Source organism: Amphiura filiformis, chromosome 1, assembly GCF_039555335.1.
Source record: "Amphiura filiformis chromosome 1, Afil_fr2py, whole genome shotgun sequence".
Lineage (NCBI taxonomy): Eukaryota > Metazoa > Echinodermata > Ophiuroidea > Amphilepidida > Amphiuridae > Amphiura > Amphiura filiformis.
Window position 1 is genome coordinate 38,900,778 of NC_092628.1, and position 23,201 is coordinate 38,923,978.

Below are 23,201 nucleotides of genomic sequence, written 5' to 3' on the forward strand. Positions count from 1 at the left end.
GGCTAGCTGGACTGGGCCTAATTGTGCACAAGGTGATGGGAAATGTAGTTAACCCTTACCCCAACCCGCATGATCCGCAGATCCAATGATTTACACAGATTCACTTCCCTAGTGCCTTGAAGGCCATGCACAACTCAAGCCATGTGGGCTGGTCATGTCACATGTAATTGGAAATGTAGATAACCCTTTCCCCAACACGCATGATCCGCATTGTTACCCTACACAGATTCACTTCCATAGTCCCCCTGAAGCCCATGCACAAGCCATTTGGGCTGGTCATGTCACATACAATAATCCTCATATATTCATAGTGATTTTCAACAGTTAAGTTTGATCAATTTATCTTTGATGGAAAAATGGAGCTTTTTGTGTGGCAAATAGGAGAAAAATGTTATATGAGAAGACCATGATCAATAGATAGATTATTTTGGGTTTGGGCTATGTACCAATAACATGGTAATTTAACCTGTTCTGTTTGTTTACTATAAAGCAAATTGCATTACTTCCAAAAGCCAATGTTATTTTATTATATCATTTTACTATAAATTATTTTAGCCAGGTATACCAACATGATGTTAGGAACAAGCAAAACAAACATTTATTACATTTCCTTCTAAAAATGTATAAATAATGTGTTCATCAAAAGCTGAATATAATGTTGTTGAATGTTGAAGACATAAGATGAGATAATTTATCTGATAAAATTTTAAATTTACAAGAGCCACTGGCCCACTAACATTTGCAACAAGCCAATTGCAATGGGCCATTCCATTTGAAATCCATACTCCTCACATGGAGGATTTTGGAACTATCTTCCACAGGGGAGTTTGAATTTAAAATGGAATGAACACATTTAGACAGCTCCGTTTGAATTTCATACATCCTCTGAGAAAGATTCAACTGTGATCTTCCACAGAAGGAGGGAGAGTTTCAATCAGAGTTGGTTAATATGTTCATTCCATTTGAAATTCATACTCCCCCTGTGGAAGATATTTCCAAAATCTTCCACATGGGTAGTGTTGAATTTAGATGGAATAGTCACAATATGCTTATTAACCATATGCTACTTACTTGCATGCTTACTATTAATTGCCTGGCGACTATAGATGTTGATGAGTGCACGCTTAGTAACCCATGCCAAAATGATGCCCAATGCATTAACACAGACGGTGGCTATGAATGCAAATGCACTAACGGATGGGAAGGACAAAACTGTAACCTGGGTTAGTATGTGATTAACTAGGGTATAAGTAAAACTATAACCTGGGTTAGTATGTGATTAACCAGGGTATAAGTAAATAGCTAAGGTTGCAAAGTTAAATGTCAGCTTCTATTGGAGGAGACGGACAAGCATGTAACCAGGAATAGCATGTCTTAACCAGGATTAGTGGATCTTAAACTAGGTCACATGTATGAACCAGTTTATTTACTCTACCAGCTAGTTAAATATCCGCTGCTGACAAATGAGAAGGAGGAGAAATTGCCATCATCAACATAGTGTTTTGATCAATTTGCAAAAGATAACTTCTTAATACAATTTATTGCATATAAGAGTTTATATTGTGCTTTTCATTACAGGTTAAAATAGAAGTGAAAGAAAGATATAATCTGTCTACACACCACTACCCAATATAATAATTAACTTACCTGTATTTTGTTGCAGTTCTTAACATGACCCTAATTTTGTTCTTTCCTCACAGCTAGCGACCCCTGTGGTTCAAGTCCTTGTCTTAATAATGGCATGTGTATCAATGAACAGTTCACATACAGATGTAGTTGTATGATAGAATGGACAGGAACAAACTGTGATATCGGTAATTCATTCACAACATGTAGAACTAGTTGAACATTTGTTAAAGCAGAATTCAATATTAGGCTTGTACAGCATGTAATTTTGACAAACAAAATGGAACTCGTCTAAAACAAGTGTCTTGCATTTGGATATGCAATAGCTAGTTAAATGCATATTTTTGGAAAGAAAATCTATTAGCATTTAAATTAAACTAAAATTTAAACTATTTCAAGATCCATTGTAGATAAATTTGAACCCCATGCATTGACTGCAGACGACAAGTTCCAAATTTTCTGTAAAAATTCAAAAAATATCATAATTGTACATTTTCATGACCATATGTGGAATCAGTATAAAAAATGCATAAAAATGAGTACAAACAAGCCTAGTATTGGTTCAGTGGTTCTTGAGATAGCTCTTGATATTTTGAGAAATTACCTCAAAACTTGGCTTTTTATGTTGAAGCTTATGGACAGCACGAGGAGCTTTAAAAGCAGATGGTGATGTTTGAGTGTGGTATTCTTTACCATCAATGGTCAAATTTTAAATAATTCATGCTCAAGAAAACAGAATATTTTATCAATCGGTTAGGCATATCTGATAATCGTTACAAAAGAAATGAATGATGGAGCATAGAACATAATATGTAGTCCGTTTACTGCTTATTAGTAAACAGTATGCTTCAGGGGAATAAAGATGAATGAAGAAAGCTAGTCAAACGTCTAAAGGAAAGATCCATATGAATTTTTGAAACTTTCAGTGTGGACTATGTGGTACCTATATCTAGGGGCACTTTACAATTGATTCTGCATGTTATTGTAAATTTTAACGTTGTCAATATAACAATTTATTAATAAATTTTCAGCGAAAGATGCTTGTCTAGGCATGCCTTGTATGAACGGAGGAACCTGCCAGAATTACTACGATCAATATGTCTGCATATGTGTAGAAGGGTATACTGGCTACGACTGTGGAAGAGGTAGGGTCATTGTGTGCTCAACTTTGACCTTGTGAATTCATGACTTGTAGGCCAAAGGTCAAGATGAATAAAGCTGCTGGGCTCATTGTTTGAAAGACACAGCCCATTTTAAGAGAATTCAGCATTTAGTTACCAGTGCTCAAACCTATTAGTAATTCAATCTAGAGGAAACAGAATATTGTAGAAGAGTAAATACTGTGATAGCGTTTAATCCGAATATGCTGAGGATTCCAAAGTTTTTGAGTTACCAGATGTTAAAAGTGTGTTACGGTACCCCATGTCAACTGTTACATCGCATGACTTCAGTGATGCTGTTATTATGATCTTTCATCTGATCACTAGTTGTTTTCAATGACTGATAGAAGTTCAAATTTATAACCATAGTTTGCTAAATTTCTTATCTGGATGGGTTCCATCAGTAAAATAATGTGAATTTGATTTTGTCTCATGTTTGATAATTTGATTTCAATTTCCCAAGCTTTGAGAATAGTGAAGCTACCGTATATTCTCTAACAAGCGTGTCTCCTCTAATAAACGCCTCCACCATTTTTGTCAATTGAACTGCTCGATAAATGCTGTAAAAGTACCATACAGTATCTGTATTTTCATACATCAATCGCCAATTTCACGGTATCCATGTGTGAGCGGTCATTGTTATTGACAGTGATTACAGTATTTGTAGAAATTCTGTATTGTTTATGGAGCACCGCAGCACTGTCAGATAGTACTAGCAATGTTCATAATGGGAAAGACCTAATTAACCGTTTGACAATTCAACGTCCCTAGGGGTATTTATTAGACAATATATGGTATAAGCTATGTTTGATATCTAGAATCAGAAATCATTGAGGTACAGGTGGGGTTTTCTTTAAAAAGAATTCACTGTAGTGGCTAAGCTTTCTGTCTCTCGTAAAACTTAAGCTTTCCATCCAAAAAAAACTAGGATATTTGCAATGCAAGGAGCCTTTGTTCTATATTTCAGATATCGATGAGTGTGCTAACGATCCATGTCTAAATGGAGGTACATGTACAAACCTAGATGGCAGTTTTGAGTGCAGTTGTGCACCGGGATGGAGCGGATCAAATTGTGTTATAGGTAAAACATGATGATATGAGTCTAGATCAGTGTTATTTCAGATTAGACTAGTTTGAGTGCTACAGATGGATTGACAAGAATAGCTGTGGTTTATGATTGATTAAAATAATTTACAATTGCGCAGAGTTAGTAACATGAAAGTAAATAATAGATGTGAAATTCACAAGATTTTTTTAGTTAGTAACATGAAAGTAAATAATAGTAACATGAAAGTAAATAATAGATGTGAAATTCACAAGATTTTTTGTGTGCCAAATGTTATAAAAAATCCATGTGAATGTGATCCATAGTCTAGACAGTCAAATCCACGATCAGACTTTTTGGGTGTAGAATTGTATCAAAGAAAGTGATTCATGTTGAAATTTGCATTTTCACACAAGAACAGTTTAATCGATTATCTTCAAATTAAAATTATACACAACATATTCATGCTTTGGTAGATAAGATGGGAGGAATGCCAATATTAAAGGGAATTTCTGCCAACCTTTTTATTCCAGATGTGGACGAGTGTGCTAGTAGTCCCTGTCCTACCAATTCAACCTGCCTCAACCTCCCTAATACATATCAGTGCCTATGTCCAAGTGGATTCTTTGGACCTATGTGTGAATTTAGTAAGTAAGAGCCATCTAAAAAGGCCAGCATCCATTGTGGTAGCTTAGTGTGGCTTTTAGCAGAGATTATTGTTCGTACACTGTGTAGGGTCATTTTCTTTTGGGGCTTATCTTCTGTTCTCAATCATTTCAATTTTTCTCTGTGCATGTTATTTTGTAGTATCATCTATTCATTTTGTTGGTGACATTTCTGGGACTGACTTTATGTGTGAATTTAGACAGAAAAAGTTGAAGCCAGTGTTTGAGGAACTTTAGAATAGTGGTTACTATCTCCAACCATTGCCCTAACTTTAATCTTTTAACTCCTAACCCTAATCCTAACCCTACCTCTTACCCTAAAACCTAACCTTAACCTTTTTGAACCCTAACCCTAATGCCAATCTCTTAGGGTGGCCTCCAATTTTTGAATAGGGATATAAATCTTCAGGAAATTTCCTGATTTTAGGAAATTTTGCTTGGATCTTCCCTGTACAAAGTATAAATACACATTTTCAGGAAATGTTAAAGCAGTTTCAGGAAATTATGTCAGTGCTTGTTTTCATCCCTGTTTGAAGTCTTACTTCAGTATTTTAAAGACAAATGAAGTGAGTTTTTGACCAAACTGGTAGGTGTTGGCAAAAGCCTTGTAAAAAGAAGGCCTAAACATTAGAAGCAAATAGCTGTCACTTAGTTAGGCATTTATGCTTTTAGTTGTGAGATACTGTCAGTAGATATGTTACTAGGTGGGAAAAAAGAAAAAAGATAAATCAGGACGATATGTGACATCATATTTCTTGCAGTAGACTTTTATTGTTTGGGCTAACTATAGAGTACAGTTGACTCTTCTGTGTCTTAGTTTTTAGACAACTTCCTTTTGGTTCATATTTTCATCATGATATTGAGTCGAATGCACCATATGCAGCATCAGCATTTTTGCTTCATTTTCATAGTTGTGTTAATGTTGTGCCATATTGTTCTTTTTAGTTCACTTTTTTGTTGTCTAGAGTAAAAATAGTTCCATTGGAAGTACTTAGTTTTTCTTGATCATAATTTCTGCACCAAGCACCTCATCAAACTTTTTGCTCTTTGTGTCAATGTTGTGGCCATGTTTGAAGTGGTATTGTTCATTGCATGTTTTTTCTGTCATTTGGAGTACTTCTTTTTAGACTTTCATTTGATTCAGTGTTACTTTGACTTTAGTTAGTATGTCATGTTCAATTCAATATTCAAAACCATGTGTTCTTTGTTTCACCGAAGATCTTGTATTTAATCTTCTGTATTGTTTTCTTTCAGTTCTTTCTGTCAGATTTTGCACTGTTAATTTTCATCTCAATAGGACCTGTATCATATTCTTTTCATAACTTTATTTTGTTTTGTTTCAGTTATTCTTATTTTGTATTATTTGTATCATAAGTGAGGTAGAATGTCTTTGTGATTCTACATTAAGTCTTGTTTCTTCTTTTATTTGTGTTAATATTCATTTTCTACAGATCATAAACTTGATATTTGCATTTCAGCTGACATATCATATACCACTGTGCACTCATTGGATATTTTATCATATGGTGTGATTGTGTTCTGTCTAACATTGTGTAGTATTTGTAATATCATTTCTACAAACTCATCACAAACAGAGGACATGGTATTTCACTGCACAAGGATTACAGACATTGCACAATTTTCACTTGAGCATGTAGTTGACTCAATATCAAGTACATACTTATTATACATGTATTATGTTTTGTTTACTTCATAATCTGATCCTCTTTTTATGTTGCATTTGTTTTCTGCGGTCACAGCATTTGTTGTGAACATAGCATTGATCTTTAATAATCTTCTCAGAGGTTGTTAATGACACCAGTATTAGAGTCAAGTCTGCCCTATCATAAACCAAGATCCCTTCTAAACGTTGAAGCTACTCATAATCCAATTGCATCCAAGACAACTCAAACCAAAAGTGGATCCAATTCAAATCTAGGCTTAACTACTCCAATACTGGTTTATATTACACCATCTGAACTTGCCATCTAATATGACTTATATTTCTTCTTTTTGTGTTCTATCTAGATAGATTTAGAAGCATTTTAATGTGGATTAGATAATGATATCAAGTGCTGCATATTCTTTATACCAATAACAACATGTTTACATATTCAATTTATATTCATGTTATTTTCAGTGGTGGACCTATGTGAGCCCAATCCATGTCAGAATGGTGGTATATGTACCAGCATGGGAAACTCCTTTACTTGTCAGTGTCCTCCAGAATTCACAGGAACAATATGTGATAATGGTGAGTTGAACTTGAATACATCAAATTACTTGTCAAATCACAAATAGCTGAATGCGAGAAGGTTGTAAGTGCTTTGTTGTAATTATGTACTTAAAACCAGTAAGTAAGTTATAAAATCAACACCAATGCCCCCAACCTGAGACGGGACAACCACAGCAGGTACAACCACAGCAATTATAGCAGCCATGAAGATTGACAGCATTAGACTGAGTCAGCATCAGCTGAAGCACTACAGGGCAAAGATGATTGCATAATTGATATCTTCCACACTTTATGTATGGATGTGTACACAAACATAACCATTTTCACAATGGATCACAAATGTCATCATCCCTCTACCTAAGAAAGGTGATATATCTGTCTCTCTCATGACTCACTACTGGGGCATCTTACTCCAGTCTATTGCTGCAAAAGTTTACAACAGAATTCAACCTCATCTTACTAAGTAGCAATCATGCTGGCGGGGTTCAGATCAAGATTGCTGTGAATCATAGTCAACTCCAAGGATATGGAAAGCAAAATGAATGCCTACATCATGCAGTATATATATTATTAGTGTACATTTTAACTGATTCACACAAGCAAGTTGAAAAACACTCGCATGAAATTTTTGTGGCTCATCCATGCATCACTTCTTCAGCACTGGTGGGTTGCAGTGTGATTATGCTGAACATCAAGAGAGTGGATAGGACCCCAAATGCAACGATCCACAACCTGACATACATTGTCCCATCATTGTCCCTTGGAAGGGACCTTAAACTCAAAGTTCTGGGTCATTGCCCTTTGAAGAGAAAGCCTGGATAACAGAGCATGTTGTTTTTACATTATATTCAGCACTTATTTGGATATCTTGATGGAATAGAGCAGCCAAAACAAATGGCTTTGATGGCACAAGATTGCAGAAGGTGGAGGAAGACTGATGATGATAACTTGCAACCTTCTTGTATGCAGCTGATGAATTATAGTTGGTTTGTAATATGTTGTAAATTTTTAAATCTAATTTGAATCAATTTTTTCACTTGCAGATGTTGATGATTGCTTTGTCGGTGCATGTCAAAATGGAGGGACATGTATAGACGAGACAGGCGGTTATAGGTGTATGTGTACAGTAGAATTTGAGGGGGAATTCTGTCAGCAAGGTAGGTAGATTTACTTTCACTAATCTTAATTTAAGAGTTTGTTTGGCAAGACTAAATGAAAAACTTACAGTTTTGCCAGACACCTCCTGGCTTTCTCAAAGCATTGAAGTTGTTACTGATCCATCTGCATGGAGCAGGTACCTTGACTGAATGTTTTGGTTTTTCTGGAAGTTTCCTGCCTCCAACCGAGACAAGGGAACATTCCAAGTCGCATCTTTGATCCTCTATTCAAGACTAATGTTTGAGGCAGGAGTAACACTTCCGCAAAATCTTACCAACTGACTGCCTAAAGTGAAAACTGTATCATGCTATTCTGTATTTTGTTGTTTCAGAGAGAAATCCTTGTTTACAGAACCCTTGTTTGAATGGTGCTACTTGTATCAATCTGTTTACAACATTCACCTGTCAGTGTCCACCAGGATTTACTGGGTTCAGATGCGAAGAAGGTAAGAACTGATTACACATTGGGGTACAATATTGGCAAATAGTTTAAGGAATACAGTTAATACCTGAGGTTCAGAATTTACCACAGGTTGTCCAATCATTACTGATATTACTTGGATTCTACAATGAGGGCATGCTTCAGTTTATATGAAATATTGAATTTGATATCTGCATGTCACACATATGGTTCTATTGAATACTTTGTTGGTATATAGTAAACTTCAAATGTCAAGATCATACCCTACTTATTCTCTCAGGTAATTGAGGATGTCACCAAATGAATCCCCCAATGGGATGTGAGAAGTTGATATAATCAGGCTGCAGGGTTTGGTTGTTTTTGTCAGTCAAAAATAGCTTAGGGCCCATACCTGAACATCAGTGTGCAGTTTTCCCAGAAAAATCCCTCAATCACTGGGAGCTTAAGTATTGTGACTGCAGTAAGCTGCAGCTGAAAATCCCTCAATCACTGGGAGCTTAAGCATTGTGACTGCAGTAAGCTGCAGCTGAAAATCCCTCAATCACTGGGAGCTTAAGCATTGTGACTGCAGTAAGCTGCAGCTGAAAATCCCTCAATCACTGGGAGCTTAAGCATTGTGACTGCAGTAAGCTGCAGCTGAAAATCCCTCAATCACTGGGAGCTTAAGCATTGGGACTGCAGTAAGCTGCAGCTGAAAATCCCTCAATCACTGGGAGCTTAAGCATTGGGACTGCAGTAAGCTGCAACAAACTGCAGCTTGGTTAAAACTGAAGCTAGCTGGGGAATGCTATGCACTGGTAAATATAATTTGGTTCACCTCATGTTTGGTAGGGACATCAATGCTCTTTCGCATTTGTACGCCCATGTACGCGTGCGTCTACACTCAGGGCATTTAACTTTACGCGAGCGATTTGATACTGCGGCGAGCGAAATACACATGAATGTCACTACCGAACTTGAAATGAACCAAATTATAGGTATGGGCTCTTACCATTATGTTTAATATCAAGTGACGTACAGTGTAAGTACCTGTAGTGTGTAAAGATGTATATAACTGTGACTCAGAATTATATTATTTGTCAGATGAATGTACTAGCATTTTGTTCTAGGTTGAGTGTAAAATGTAAACCGCTATGACAACATAAATCATAAATGTGTATATGTTGTAATTTCCTTTTTATTACAGAGATAAATGAGTGTGCCAGCATGCCTTGCTTGAACAATGCAACATGTAATGATTTAATTGGTGTCTACGAGTGCTTCTGTCCTCCTGGATGGACAGGCCAACGATGCGAGTCTAGTGCGTAATATTCAAAGAGCGTGTGTGTGGGTAGAAACTAGAGGCTTAAAATAGTTTTGTTGATAATGAATGATAGATATGTTTTTTGCAAGACTAGGATCATGCAATTTATATTAAAAAGTATTGAAATGGAAAAATGAATCTGGTTAAAGCCATAATGTACGATCTTATAATATGAAATTGTCTAATTTTTTTAAAGCTTAATTTCTTTTGCTGTACAGGATGAGTCAAAAAGAAGTAAACTGATGTTTGAGGGGCTGTAACTCGAGATCTGTAAGGAATCTGCTAAAAATAAAAATACCACTGAAAAGAGCAAATTCTACACGTTTAAATAAAGAAAGAATTGTTGCTATTGCTTACAGCAAACTAAAGTTATACTCATTTAAATACAACCACCCATTTTTGTAGCTGCACACGGCTGGTTGATTTTCATCCATTTCAATTTCGACAAATCAGCAAAGTGATAACAGGATTTATTGTTGAAACTTCTGTTGTTGTTTTTTTTAAATTAACATTCAACAAAGTCCATGACGGCCTTATAGTTTGTATGGATACCAAGTTAAGTCTTTGCGAACGATCCGACAAAAGCTTGATTGGGGAATGTTGGGTAAAGGATTGAGCTGATCTTTGCTCTTGCGGTAACTAACTCTAGCAATGTTCACTTGTGATCTAGCAGTTCGTGGTCGACTGCCTGAAGCTTCCGGCTGTCTGTTCCTTAGTGTCCCATGCACATTGGGCTTGTTCACATTCTTATATACTGCTCCCTTACATGAAACCCGGTTAGCTGTAGGAAATTGGAGACGAAAAAGACGCCGAACTTCAGTGGGACTCGTAGTTTCATGATATTTCGTCGACAGAAACGTGCGCTCCCGTGCAGTAAATTGTGGTACCATGATGTTGTCATTTGGCCCGTTTTATTGTAATGTAGTGAAATGAGGTAAAATTCATATTGAAAAGAGCCCTTTAACATGTAGGAATTATTGAACGAAACCACACCTGCCACAGAACTTTATTTGTATTTGAATATCGCGCCTTACCAATCAATATAATAGGTAGGCCTCTACTTGGGAAGTGAAACCGTGTGCAGCTACAAAAATGGGTGGTTGTATTCAAATGAGTATAACTTGAGTTTGCTGTGAGCAATTGCAACAATTCTTTTTATTATATAGACGTGTAGAATTTGCTCTTTGCAGTGGTATTTTCATTTTTAGCAGATTCCTTACATATCTCGAGTTACAGCCCCTGAAACATGAGTTTACTTCTTTTTGACTCAGCCTGTATTTGTAATGTGTACACTTGTCCCAACTTACACCTACATGGAATCAGCCAAATGTGTTGTGTTTGTAGGTCATCAGAGCCATACAAATGCATGTAAAATGGCCAAAATAGCGAGTGGGATTCTTTCAGTTTTCCTCGTTATTTTTGCTTAAAATGTGCAGAACTCCTTCCCTTCCTGACAGTTATGACTAATATTATTGCAACATTTTGGATAAAGAACAACAAAATTAAAATTTGATGGAAATCATACATTATGGCTTTAAATCGGCAAATTCAGCCTATTTTGGGCTACTAACAGTAACATGCAATTTAAATCTATCATCCCCTTTAATTTGACAATTTTTCAAATTCTGCATCTGCAGTGGTAGTAATATCAAACTGTTTTAAGTCTCTGGTCATGTCATTGTGTGTAATAGGTTTATTATAATGGAAAGTACTACCAAACAATTGATGACACTTGTTTTAACATGGTTTGATAAGATTTTATTTTTGATACCTACATCATTGATAATTGCATCCAGTAAAGGACATTTTTTAAAGAATCAGAAGCCCCATTAATCTGTTAACAAAGACAGCTTAAATATATGCAAACAAAAATAGCAAAGGTATCGCAACCTTCTATGAGTACTTTGTGTGTTAAAAATAAGCCTGTTGTACACTGAGACTGTTAAGTTTATCTCACAATGTTTTAGAACAGTGCATGGGTTAGACAATATCTCAAAAAGTTGTGTCCATGTTTGGAATCTGCTTATTTAGATTTTGCTACCAAAGTTTGTTATTTGCTGGCTATTGTGCGCTTAATGAACAAAATAGTGTAACAAAGAGCTTGCTGTAATATATATATATATTTTACAAGTAAAGGAGTCTTGAAATGTTGTACCCCACATTTGTTTTGCACTATTTGGAATTTGTGTAAATCAAACAAAAAATTAATTGTACTTTCTTGGAATAAGTCCTTAATAAAGAATAGAGGGCACAGGGCGCAGCCGTTAAGACTTTGACTCATGATTGCGGGGAAGCTCGAGGAGTGGGATCAAATCCCTGCAGAACCTGTTGGTGCTTTACATCACTTGCCTCACCCAACTTGGGTGTAATGGGGAGCGGTTAGGGGATAATTACAATCTTAAAGTGCTAAGAGCAGCTGCACTTTGGTTGTGCCCTTGTTGAAGCAACAATATTCTGATGTATCTCAATGACATTGGAAATAACTGCATCATATTTCAAAATTCTTCCACCCTCGATACTCAAAACAAACATTATTGAAAAAAGAAAGGTCTTTTCTGGAATCTAGAGTAGCTTTTTACCAATACAGACATGCTAAGCTAAAATAGCGCCGGTTTAGATCTTAATCGGTATTTGTGCCTAAACTTTGATACCTTATCAAAAAAACATCCACATTATTTCCTCACCTGCCAGATATCGATGAATGTGTGAGCAACCCATGCTCTAATGGTGCTATATGTGTGGACCTGATCAACACATTTGAATGCCAGTGTACTCTAGGATGGGAAGGACCACTATGTGCTATTGGTGAGACCATCGTATGCATGCATGTATTCATCTTCAACCAACACATCCATGAACAGATTCTCTAGCTAGTGATTAATAATGATTCGTTGAATTCTTTTCTTTGATCTAGATTTAGCATAGATATATCACTAGTTTGTTCATCTGATTCAATCTGGTTCAATCCACTTTTGGATCGAATTGTCTGAACTCATAATTTTCAGCTGACTTTATTTTCAGGGAACTTCATGACTGTACTACATCTTTTAAGTTCAAACTTTTATTTCAACTGGAGTTTTCTTCAAGGGATTGCTGTGCACTTCTGAAACTGATTCTAAAGAGACTATGAAAGACTTTTTATCTACTAGTGGTTTTGCTGTATACATCTATCAATACATAACATAATTTCCACTTTTTTCTGATTCAAGTTAAACTATTCTTGTGTGATTAGTTGAACAGTAATAACGGATTGTTGTACAAATTTATGAGCATGTGTCTTTTTCCTTTCCTCTCTCTATGTCACTCTTTCTGTCTCATTTTCTCTACTCTCTTACTCTTTCTCTCCTTCATACTGTCTTGTTTTCTTCCTTTTCCCCTCTTTCGGTCTCTCTCTCTCCATTTATCTCACTGTCTCCACCATCCTTCTCTCCTCTCACTCACTTCCCTTTTTCTCTCAATCTCAATTTCACAGTATTTTCATTTAAATAGTTTTAGAATCCTTAGCATGTATTTAATAACAACAGCACTTAGTGATGAAAAATATATTCACATTATGATATTAAGTTTATCATAAGATGGCATATGCACACTTAAGTATTTCATGAAAATTGTTTTTCTTTCATTCTTGCACAGAATATGATTGTACATACTGCATAAACATATTAGACCTTATGTGTTCACGTGAGCAAGGAACTTAAAATGGAGAATATGAATTTATAATGTTCCACATATAATGCAATGGGAAATTCACTGACTGGATTGTCATGTATAAATCAAAATGTGATATTCTAGATTTTGTTGCCACAAGATGAAACTCCAAAATTTGGCTTTTTAGTGCAATACAAAATTTTGCCAGTTTAGTGCAAAACTTTCCTTAAAATCCAAAATAAATCATACAAGTCTCAACATACCGTAAAACCCCGTCTACAAGCATATATAGTGTTTTTATGAAAGCTAAATTAATTCGAAGCAAGCGTAAATATACCAATACAATAAATTGCTCTTAAAATAATACCTGTTTGTGTATGCTTGGATCCGTAATTTATTTGCTCAAACTCCATAATGGTGCCTGGATTAATGTAGCTTTCATCAGAAGCACTCTATATGCTTGTAAACGGGGTTTTACGGTAGTTAACTTGAGTAGTTTCCCTCCCAGGGGCAAAATGCAAACATGGTGGAAAGTACATTCTCCATTTTAGATTCCATTATGGTTTACACCACAAGTTGTACCTACTTCATATATGATATGTTTTTGTATAATCAAATAATCATTTATTTGTTAATCATTCTTCTTTCATTTCAGTTCAATACTAATCATCTGTATGTTCTTATCTGTAGCATAGCATTTTGATGCAGTCACTTTTCTGTTATTATTGATTTGTAGTTCTCTTACAGTGAAAATCATATCTTCATAACATTGTTTGATTTGACCTTTTTTCTCCTCTGTATTATATAGCCATGTAGTATTTTACCTTTGCTCTGTCTGAGTGTGAAAAGGCTGTCCATGCTATAAAGTTTGAAGGTAGCTTGGACATGATAGATACTGACAGACTTGTTTCTAAACTCTGAGTGTCATTCACTATAAAGTATGTCCTCTCTCAGGATGCTCAACTCTGGGTTTTTTTGTCATGAGTTCCAGTAAAGCTCTTAGAAAAAGTTTTAACAATCAGTTAATGAAAAATTTACCAAATTAACCCAGACACTATCCATATATTCCCAATTTTTTTTTTTTTTTTTTAAATTCGAGTATAGTCCCACCCCCAATTTTGAAAAATGCTCACCCAAAAATGGGGTGGGACTATACTCGTGTCAGTACGGTATATTATTATTGCGAGCTAAAAAACACTTTATTTTTTTGTTATTATTTAGGTATTATATTAATCACGCACAAACATTTGTCAGTTATATATAAACAGAGTTCATAATAGAATTTTGCCTGCGACGCAAACAAACAATCATACTCTGAAGTCTGTAATTTAACCCCTAATTTAGCAGATTGACAATGTGAGATCAGTTATCCCTACCTCAAGTGAAATTAAATGAACAATTAACCCATGGCATTTCATGCTGTAAGAGCTAAACCGCATAACCTAAATGGACCTTATAGATGGACAGCCTAATACAACTTGGGTATTAACACCCACCTTTCCATCTCACTATTATAATAAGCATCACTTTAAAGAAGAGAAGTAAGTTATCATACCACTTTATGTGTTACGTTTTTTTGGAGCATGTGAGGGGGAAGCATGAACATTTTAGTTTAAAAAGTGATTACAAATTTAATAAATGTCCTGGTTAAGAATAATAATATGCATATGGTATGGTACTTTTTATGAAATGGGTTTCTTTTGATAGAAAATATTGTCTTTGTCAGTAGAATTATTGCATTGCACGTAGTGTAAAGCTTAAATGGAATTTAAATCTGGATGGTAGTGAATGTTACAGTTGAAAAAGCGATCAATTTGTCTAGTTATAAGTAGCACAAAATACTTCTGTTTTAGTTTTGGCTGGTGTTTTTCAAGTCTAGTGGATGTTCTCATTTGGTCTGTGTGTATGGTGCTAGTATAAAAAAGAAAATTGGTGCAATAGTTAATTATTTCTTGTTTAGTTTACTTAGTTGCTTTTTTCTATTATTGGACATTTAGATACTATGATGCAAACTGTCTATTACAAAGCTAATTTCAGATGCAAAATAAAGTAGAGAAAAATGTTGCTTTTTCTATTTTTACAACAATTAATATTGGAATGCATTTAATATAGCCCATCTACTGTCATTAAAATTCTACACAACAAAATTGATGAAGTCTTGATCTTTTTTCCCTGATTTAAAATCATTTTTAAAAATTTGAATTCAAAAACCTATATGCATGTGGAGCTGAGACAAACCAGAATACCATGAGCATTTGTTTGATTATTGTGTTACTTTTGCCCAATACTTTATATATAATTACAATATTTAACTAATTAATGCTATTACTTTTTACTTTATTTGTATTGTTTTTACCATTATAGAAATCATGGAGTGTGCTATCAACCCTTGCAAGAATGGTGCTACCTGTGTTGATATGTTGGGCGCATTCGTCTGTGAATGCACTGATGGATGGGAAGGACCAGAATGCGCACAGAGTAATTATTACATGACTTAGGCCAATCAAACATTGTGATCATGCAAGGATTGAAGAATTGAATGTGATACAATAGATGCAATGCTTATGATGCAGATTCAAAGAGACCAAAATAAATGCAATTTTCAATTTTCTTTATAAAAATTGTCAATTTTGGTTGAGTTTGAAATTGTTGGAGTTTTCAAAAATGAGAATATTTCAAACTTGTATGTATCACATTAAAATCTATGCATGTGTTTATGTTTTATATGTAATAGTATGAATGTGCATAAGATAAGAGAGTGTGCATGTGGAGTGTGCATGCAGTTGTGTATTATGTGTGTTTCATGTTGCATGTTTAATTTCATTGGACTTTTCAAATTTGCCAATTGTTTGATTTATATACCATGAGTATAGCACATGCAAATGTATACTTGACCTACATAGAGTGATTGAAGCAAGAATACTGTTGTTGGGCCATATAAAAGAACAGGGATACTAAAATGTACCTCTGAATTTGGACCCAGGGTAAAGAAAAAGTAAACAAACAATAAACAAACTTTTAATTTTGGATAAATATATCAAGTGAAATGCAGTAGTGCTGTATCAATGGGATATAAAGGATACTATAAAGATATCCAAATGTTAAGGAATAAAAATGTCTTTTCGGACAAGTGATACTGTTACCAATTTATGCGCATGACTGAAATTAAAGAAAAGTCCTGTGAAAGACTTTCTGTGTTGTTCTGTCCATAAATGTTCTATGTTATTAACAGGTAATGGCTCATATTGTAATTAAAACAAAGATTTAAAACAATGCAACCATTTCAATAGGTATTTTATTTTTTGAAAATGAACTTATAAACAAAAATGCAAAGGAACAATCTGCTTCAATGTTTACAATCATTTGTTTGTAATCCCACAAAAAATATTTAAGCAGATATTGCAAAATTAAGATAAAAAATCTTTAAATATCGAGCCATTATCAATTACTAACAATACGTAACACCCCCCTGGTTAATAACTGTTTTATTGATCCTTCATTAATGGTCACAATATTCTCATATGTTGTCACATTTCTGTTAATAAATTATCATTTCAAATTATCATATAATTTTCTATATGTTAATATCATTCTTCTCTGTTAATGAAATAATTGAATTTCTTTAATGTTATCAATTAATGTTGTTGTTTTCTATTTTCTAGCTAATTGGCACCATCACCATGTTGCACCAATTCTGTTAACCATTTCCAACTTTGTAATGTGTTTTTATTCCCTTTACCCAATTTGTAATAAATGTAATTCCTGAAGTGTTTCCTCTAATATATCTTTCCAAATTATTTAAAGCACCAAAAATATTCTGTACTATCCAATTTGTTTTTAAAAGTTAATCTACCAAAATATAGATACGGGGTTGAATTACTGGCATAGCAAGGGGCATGAGGGGACATAATATGAGAAAAATTTATGCTTTTTTGGTTTTGGACTTTTACTAGTGCAGTGTACACCTCCGTGGTTTACATACTGCATTAGTTTTTATCTAATTTTGTCTTTGTCTTGTTCCCCATACCAAGTGGTATACCCTGGCTCCAATCTTTCTATTATGAGTTGGATAAAGGATAACAATGATGTGTCATTCGCTGGTCCCCTGCAACCATGGTCTCTCACTTCTCTAATCTCCTGCTACTTACCAAAGATGCAGGCAGTGGGTGGTGCCAGTTGGCAGCTTTCTGGCATGGTTGGTCTGAGAACCAGCCAAGATTGCAGGGTATACCGGTGTAAGGGGCAGCAGAGGATTGTTTGTTCATAGACTTTGTCCCTATATTTTGGACCATGCTGCAGCCCTGATGGCAAGATCATGAAACATGGAAATTCAATACCCTTTCAATTCTACACAGCCTCCCCATCCTTCATCAAATACTCCTTACTATGCCTGTGGCTTGAACTGTTAAGAAGGGGATATTTAGTGACTCCTTTTGATAAATACTGTGTTTTAGAATTTTAGAAGTTTTTATAAAACTTTTTGAATTAATACTGTTACCATTGTCATGGTCATTATTAGAGGAAACACCAAATGTTTATATTTCTTTTAATATCTTTTTAATATTGATACATTTATCATTCTGTTCTGATATTTAATATTGTTTTGAATTGTAAAACAATACCTGCATTGTCAATTCTGTTGTTTACTATATTTATCACTTTATATTGTGAATAGAAAGCCCAGGTGTTGCTATTATACAAATCGGATTAAAACAATATGTTTGAATTATACAATTAGCAAAATTGGAATCAAAATTGTATTAAATACTGTATAACAGAAAATATTGCTTTTTTAGGTTATTACAAATATATTTTTTCAGTTACTAAATGAGCAGATTATTCCTCTGCTCCTGTGATATCAAATTTAAATGTTTGCTATTTCAACAAAAATATACAAATGCAAATATTCTCCACTATACAGTATTCTTTTATTTTTATTCATTTTTGGTACCACAGTTTATTCAATTTAATTTAGACCCCTGTGGCTTATTCACATTATCTTTTACTTTCGATTGTGTAATCTATAATTTACTTTTACGTTAATTGTTTTCATTTTCCTTTATGTGATTTCATTTATATTCTTGATCATTTTCTCTTATTTTTCCTTCAGAAGTGTTTTTTTTTCTCTTCAGCAATGTTTAATGTTCCACATTATTTGCACATGACACATCTGTGATATTGTAAGTTGCCTGATCCTTGTTCCCTGTAATTGTACCTAAATCTGAACTATGAACTCATTCCTTGAGTGACCTTTGACCTTTCTTAATTCACTATAAAACCTTTATGCACATTCTTTTATATTAATAGTTGACTACCTGTGTTGCCAATGATTTTACCTCTTTCTTTCTGACCTACAGCACCATTTTGTAAGTGACCGCTGACCCCAGGGGGTACTCAATTATTTTTTGGTGGGTAAGTGCTGCCCAGATTTCAAAAATGCAGGGTTTGGAGTTTAAATGGGGCTTTATTTAGTGCCCTTTTGGGCAAGTATTTCCAAATATTTTCAGAAATAAGTGTTTGGAGCTCTAATTTGAAGCTAATTTTTGGGGTATTTGGAGGAAAATCTAGCCAAAAGTCTCTGGCAACTTCAAATGGGGTCTCTGAAATTGAAAAGGAAATTGATGGGGGGGCCATCGGAATGGTAAAAGTGCTTGAAAAAGAGGATCTTGGGGGGGCGACATTTACCCATAGTGCAAGCCTTGCAAGGTATACAGAGTACCCCAAGGGCTTCTGACTATGTTCCCTCACATTTATCATTTGTATGTTGAATGACATATCGGTGATATTATAATTCATTCTTAGTTCCACTGACCTGTAGTTACCTATGACCCCATTTCTTGAGTGACCCTTGACCTTTGTTCTTTGTAATACAGTAACACTTGTTTTTATTTCATGAGCGTGACACATATGTGACATTGTAAATTGACTAATCCTCACTGGCATTGATTGTATCATGATATCGGACCTCATGGTATGACCTATGACCTATACTCTCTGTAACACATATCTTTCCACAAATACTCATGGAGTGTTTTATAACATTGGGACTGGTGTGAAATTTTAACCTCTACTATGCAATGCCATATTCTTGATTTTCAACTCCACCTTGGCTGGACCATAGATATTGATGAATGCGCTAGTAACCCATGTCAGAATGGTGCCATGTGTACGGATGTGCTAAATGGCTATGTGTGCTTCTGCCCGTATGGATGGAACGGTACTAACTGTGAAGACGGTAAGCTATTCATGAGATGTAGAGAATTTTTTGGTTTGTTTTTTATCTTGTTACTTCCCCATCTTAATAAATTGGTCAGTTATGGTAGTGAAAGTTTAATCACATCACATTTGTGTACATCCATATCAAAAAGATGTACTTGTCGGCTGCTACATGTGTCTCATTTCACATAATAACTGGGAATAAATGCCAGACTCATTTCAAGTGGGGGTCACTTTATATCATCCCCAAGTCACATAGCTTATTAATACAGCAAACATTCCATAACCATATCACTTGGGGATGTTTTGAAGTGACCTCCACTTGAGATGAGTCTGGTATATATTCCTAGCCATTTTTTGAAATGAGGCACATGTAGCAGCCGGCAAGTGCATCGTTTTTATATGGATGTACACATTTGGTAAACATCCATTACAGCAGAATAGGTATGTGTGCTCCTTGTTGGGATGTGTCTGATGGGTGTGTGCAGATTTAATAAACCTTTTGGGGACATTTAAACATTATGTACTATGATTGTGAGAACAAAAATGCATATTAATTTTATGTTAATTTATGATGTTTAAAGCAAATTTTACCAGAATAAAGCTCTTAAATATGCTATATAATGCTGTATGATTACTTCCACAGCTATTGATGAATGTTCTAGTAGTCCCTGTCAGAATGGAGCTAAGTGCATAGACTACAACAATGGATATCAGTGCCAGTGTACTGCTGGATGGACTGGGGATTTATGCGATGAAGGTAAGATCCTACCAGTGCATGATGTGGATGTCTGCTGATAACAGAGGGAAACACTTTGTTTTGTTGTATTTTGGAGAACCAATACCATTTTAATTCTTATCAGCTCCTCCTCCTTCATCAAATACCCCTTACTATGCCAGTGGGTTGAACTGATTTTTGTAAAGTGGATCTTTAAGAACTCCTTACGATGAATAGTGTATTTTGGAATTTGAATTTTATTGTCATCAAATTAATGGTGCACATTTTTGCTACATACTGCTAGGTCATTATTAGAGGAAATACCAAATGTTTATATTTCTTTTAATATCTATTCTTGAGAAATATTGGGGTTAAAAAATGTTTTGTGTTGATTTGGAAGCAGTGTCTGAAGGACCTTAACCCCATTAATTATTATTCACATTCACACATTATTCATTGGGCCTACTAATTTTCTTTCTTGACTCCAATATCAAAAGAGATTGAAATACCAGTATTATACTCCATAGACGGGGAGTGGATCAAGGGCATCAACCCAAGTAAAATTTATGAAATCACACCATCCTTCTGTGATGTTTGATATTTGCAATTCACTATATTATTTGAGTACAAATACAAAATTCTAATAAAGAAAGTTGTAGTATTTCTACAAGTACACTGTCTGTTATCGTAGTACAGGTGCAGCCGGTACTGTAATTATGTGATAACTGATGGCAGGCTTGTAGAAAAACTGTGACCTATTATGAATTCCCATCGAGAAAGCCTACTTATCTAATTAATAAAGTAATATGGATCAAATCATGTTAAATAAGTAACCAAATCACTATTAACTTTTCTTTCAGATATTGATGAGTGTTCATACAACCCTTGTGAAAACAATGCCACATGCCTTAACAGGTTTGCTTCATTTAAGTGCATATGCCCCAAAGGATGGTACGGAACAAGGTGCACAGAGCGTAAGTCAAGTTATATGTCAAGTAGGGAATGCCAAGGTTGTGGAGATCTATATGATTTCAACATTTTCAGGACTTGATTATTTTACAAATGTTTGTTACACAGTGAACAGTGTTACTATGTTACACATGTTAATACGAGCATGCGTATGCATAATTCACTTCCAATAGTATTTCAAGGGTACCAGGACCCTCATCAAAGTTTTACAATATTATGCATAGAAAATGGAGAAATATACAAAGTTTCAAAGAGTGCTTCATACAATGGGACGAATATGTTGATAATAATATTTGCTATGTTTGTGAGCATTTTGTATTTATATAAATATCAAAGTAATATCAGAATATCATCCATGAAGTGAAAATTAAGTATTAATACCACTTTTATGATAAGCTATCGATTTCAGCATAAAATTATAAATGTTTAAGAATGTGTGCTTTCTATTTTGTCCATATAAGAGTATATGTAGCAGCATCCTCTCAGTTGCTGTAAGTCTCGTATTATTTTTCATTTTCTTTTGGCATGTTATATCCCTTGCTATTAATGCTTATATTATATACATTTCATTGCACTATTAGCATGATTTGCAAATTATATTCAGTTGGGAAGCAATGCATGCAGTATTACAGGGGCAGATCCACATTGGAGACAATATTGGTGTATGCCTCCTTAAATTTTCCATAAACATAAGAAATTAAGCAAAAATTGCTCAAAATCATGCCAAGTCAGCCTAAGTTCAGGTTTTGTGCCCCATAATTAACAGTCCTTGATCAGCCCCTGTATTCATTCGCATTAAGTTAAAAATGTTTATTGTCTATTTTTTATATATAGCAAGATATCTAACTGGCGCTGCTATTGCTCAAGTTAATACATTTCATTATACTATTAGCATGATTTGCAAATAATATTCAGTTGGGAAGCCAGCATCAATTAGCATAAAGTCAAAAGTTTACTGTTTGCTTGGTAGGGCTAACCAAAAAAACTATCATATTTGTAAATTACGAGTTTGATACTAGAATTTTGCAGAAAATTTAATGTTGCATAATAGACCTTTTCAATTCAACATGGGGAAACATTCAGAAAACCATGCACATGTGTGTATGCAAGCTTCCTTACCCTTGTGTAAATTCATTTGCACTTACCAATGACACACATTACAGAAAACGCTACTATAGTATAAGTGCTGCACCCAATACTCATGGTCTTTATATAAAAACAGCTAATCAAATAATTTTGATTTGAAAAGGTCTATTACTGACAAAATAACTCTTCAAGTCATAATAAATGTAATTTTGTCAATATTTTGCTCTTATTTGCTCTTACTTATTGCACGGCCATACCACTTATTGCTTGTACTTTATATATTCATTGATCAAAACTATTTCATTTTCAAATTGGTGTGCATAAAGCTATCGCTATTTTCAACATTTTGATATAAAGACTATGAAAGAAATTCTTTCCATGCAATTTCTTGCACATTATTATCTTGTACACATGGGACATTTTTTTGGATACTGTGTGCACAAGGCTATGCAAACTATTATATACCATAAAGAAACAGTAATAATCATACATGAAACCAAACAATTTTGTGATTCTTCGTAATTTTGCATTGACAGAAAGCCAGGCTTTAACAATTTGGATCAGTTTTTCTACAATTGTGTAATACTTATTCATTTTCCAACCAAATGCAATGGGTTCAATTTGCTCCAAGTGAAGAACAATTTTTGTCATATACTACTTGGGAATGTCAAATTCTGAAAATGATTGTGCTTTTCTGTTTGCTTTTATTGGGCATGTATGATTATGACTTAAGCGAATATGATCACATTTGCTCTGCATCACTCCATGCTATCTGCTATGTCTTCTTCATAAGAATACAGAACTTCGCCAATCACATACTGATGTTGACTTTATACAACTACAGACAGTAAATGTGCGTATTTGACAGATTTAATTCTATTTGCTCATTCCAAAACTAGTTCGAAAAAGGGGTAATTCCATGAAACAGTTCTGTTGCTATTTGCTGTCAAG

The 23,201-nt window shown here is 34.6% G+C and overlaps 1 protein-coding gene across 1 annotated transcript in view; it reads left to right on the forward strand.

Moving 5' to 3' along the window:
* Positions 1–21,836, forward strand: part of LOC140146799 (uncharacterized) — a 95,707-nt gene extending 73,871 nt beyond the window's left edge. Inside the window, exons 93-105 of the mRNA XM_072168683.1 lie at positions 1,107–1,223; positions 1,701–1,814; positions 2,658–2,771; positions 3,754–3,867; positions 4,365–4,478; positions 6,637–6,750; positions 7,776–7,889; positions 8,222–8,335; positions 15,626–15,739; positions 19,383–19,496; positions 20,124–20,237; positions 21,056–21,169; positions 21,746–21,836. Coding sequence (XP_072024784.1) covers positions 1,107–1,223; positions 1,701–1,814; positions 2,658–2,771; positions 3,754–3,867; positions 4,365–4,478; positions 6,637–6,750; positions 7,776–7,889; positions 8,222–8,335; positions 15,626–15,739; positions 19,383–19,496; positions 20,124–20,237; positions 21,056–21,169; positions 21,746–21,750 — 1,376 coding nt within the window. The 3' untranslated portion in view covers positions 21,751–21,836. The remainder of the gene's footprint in view (positions 1–1,106; positions 1,224–1,700; positions 1,815–2,657; positions 2,772–3,753; positions 3,868–4,364; positions 4,479–6,636; positions 6,751–7,775; positions 7,890–8,221; positions 8,336–15,625; positions 15,740–19,382; positions 19,497–20,123; positions 20,238–21,055; positions 21,170–21,745) is intronic.
* Positions 21,837–23,201: the final 1,365 nt, after the last annotated feature.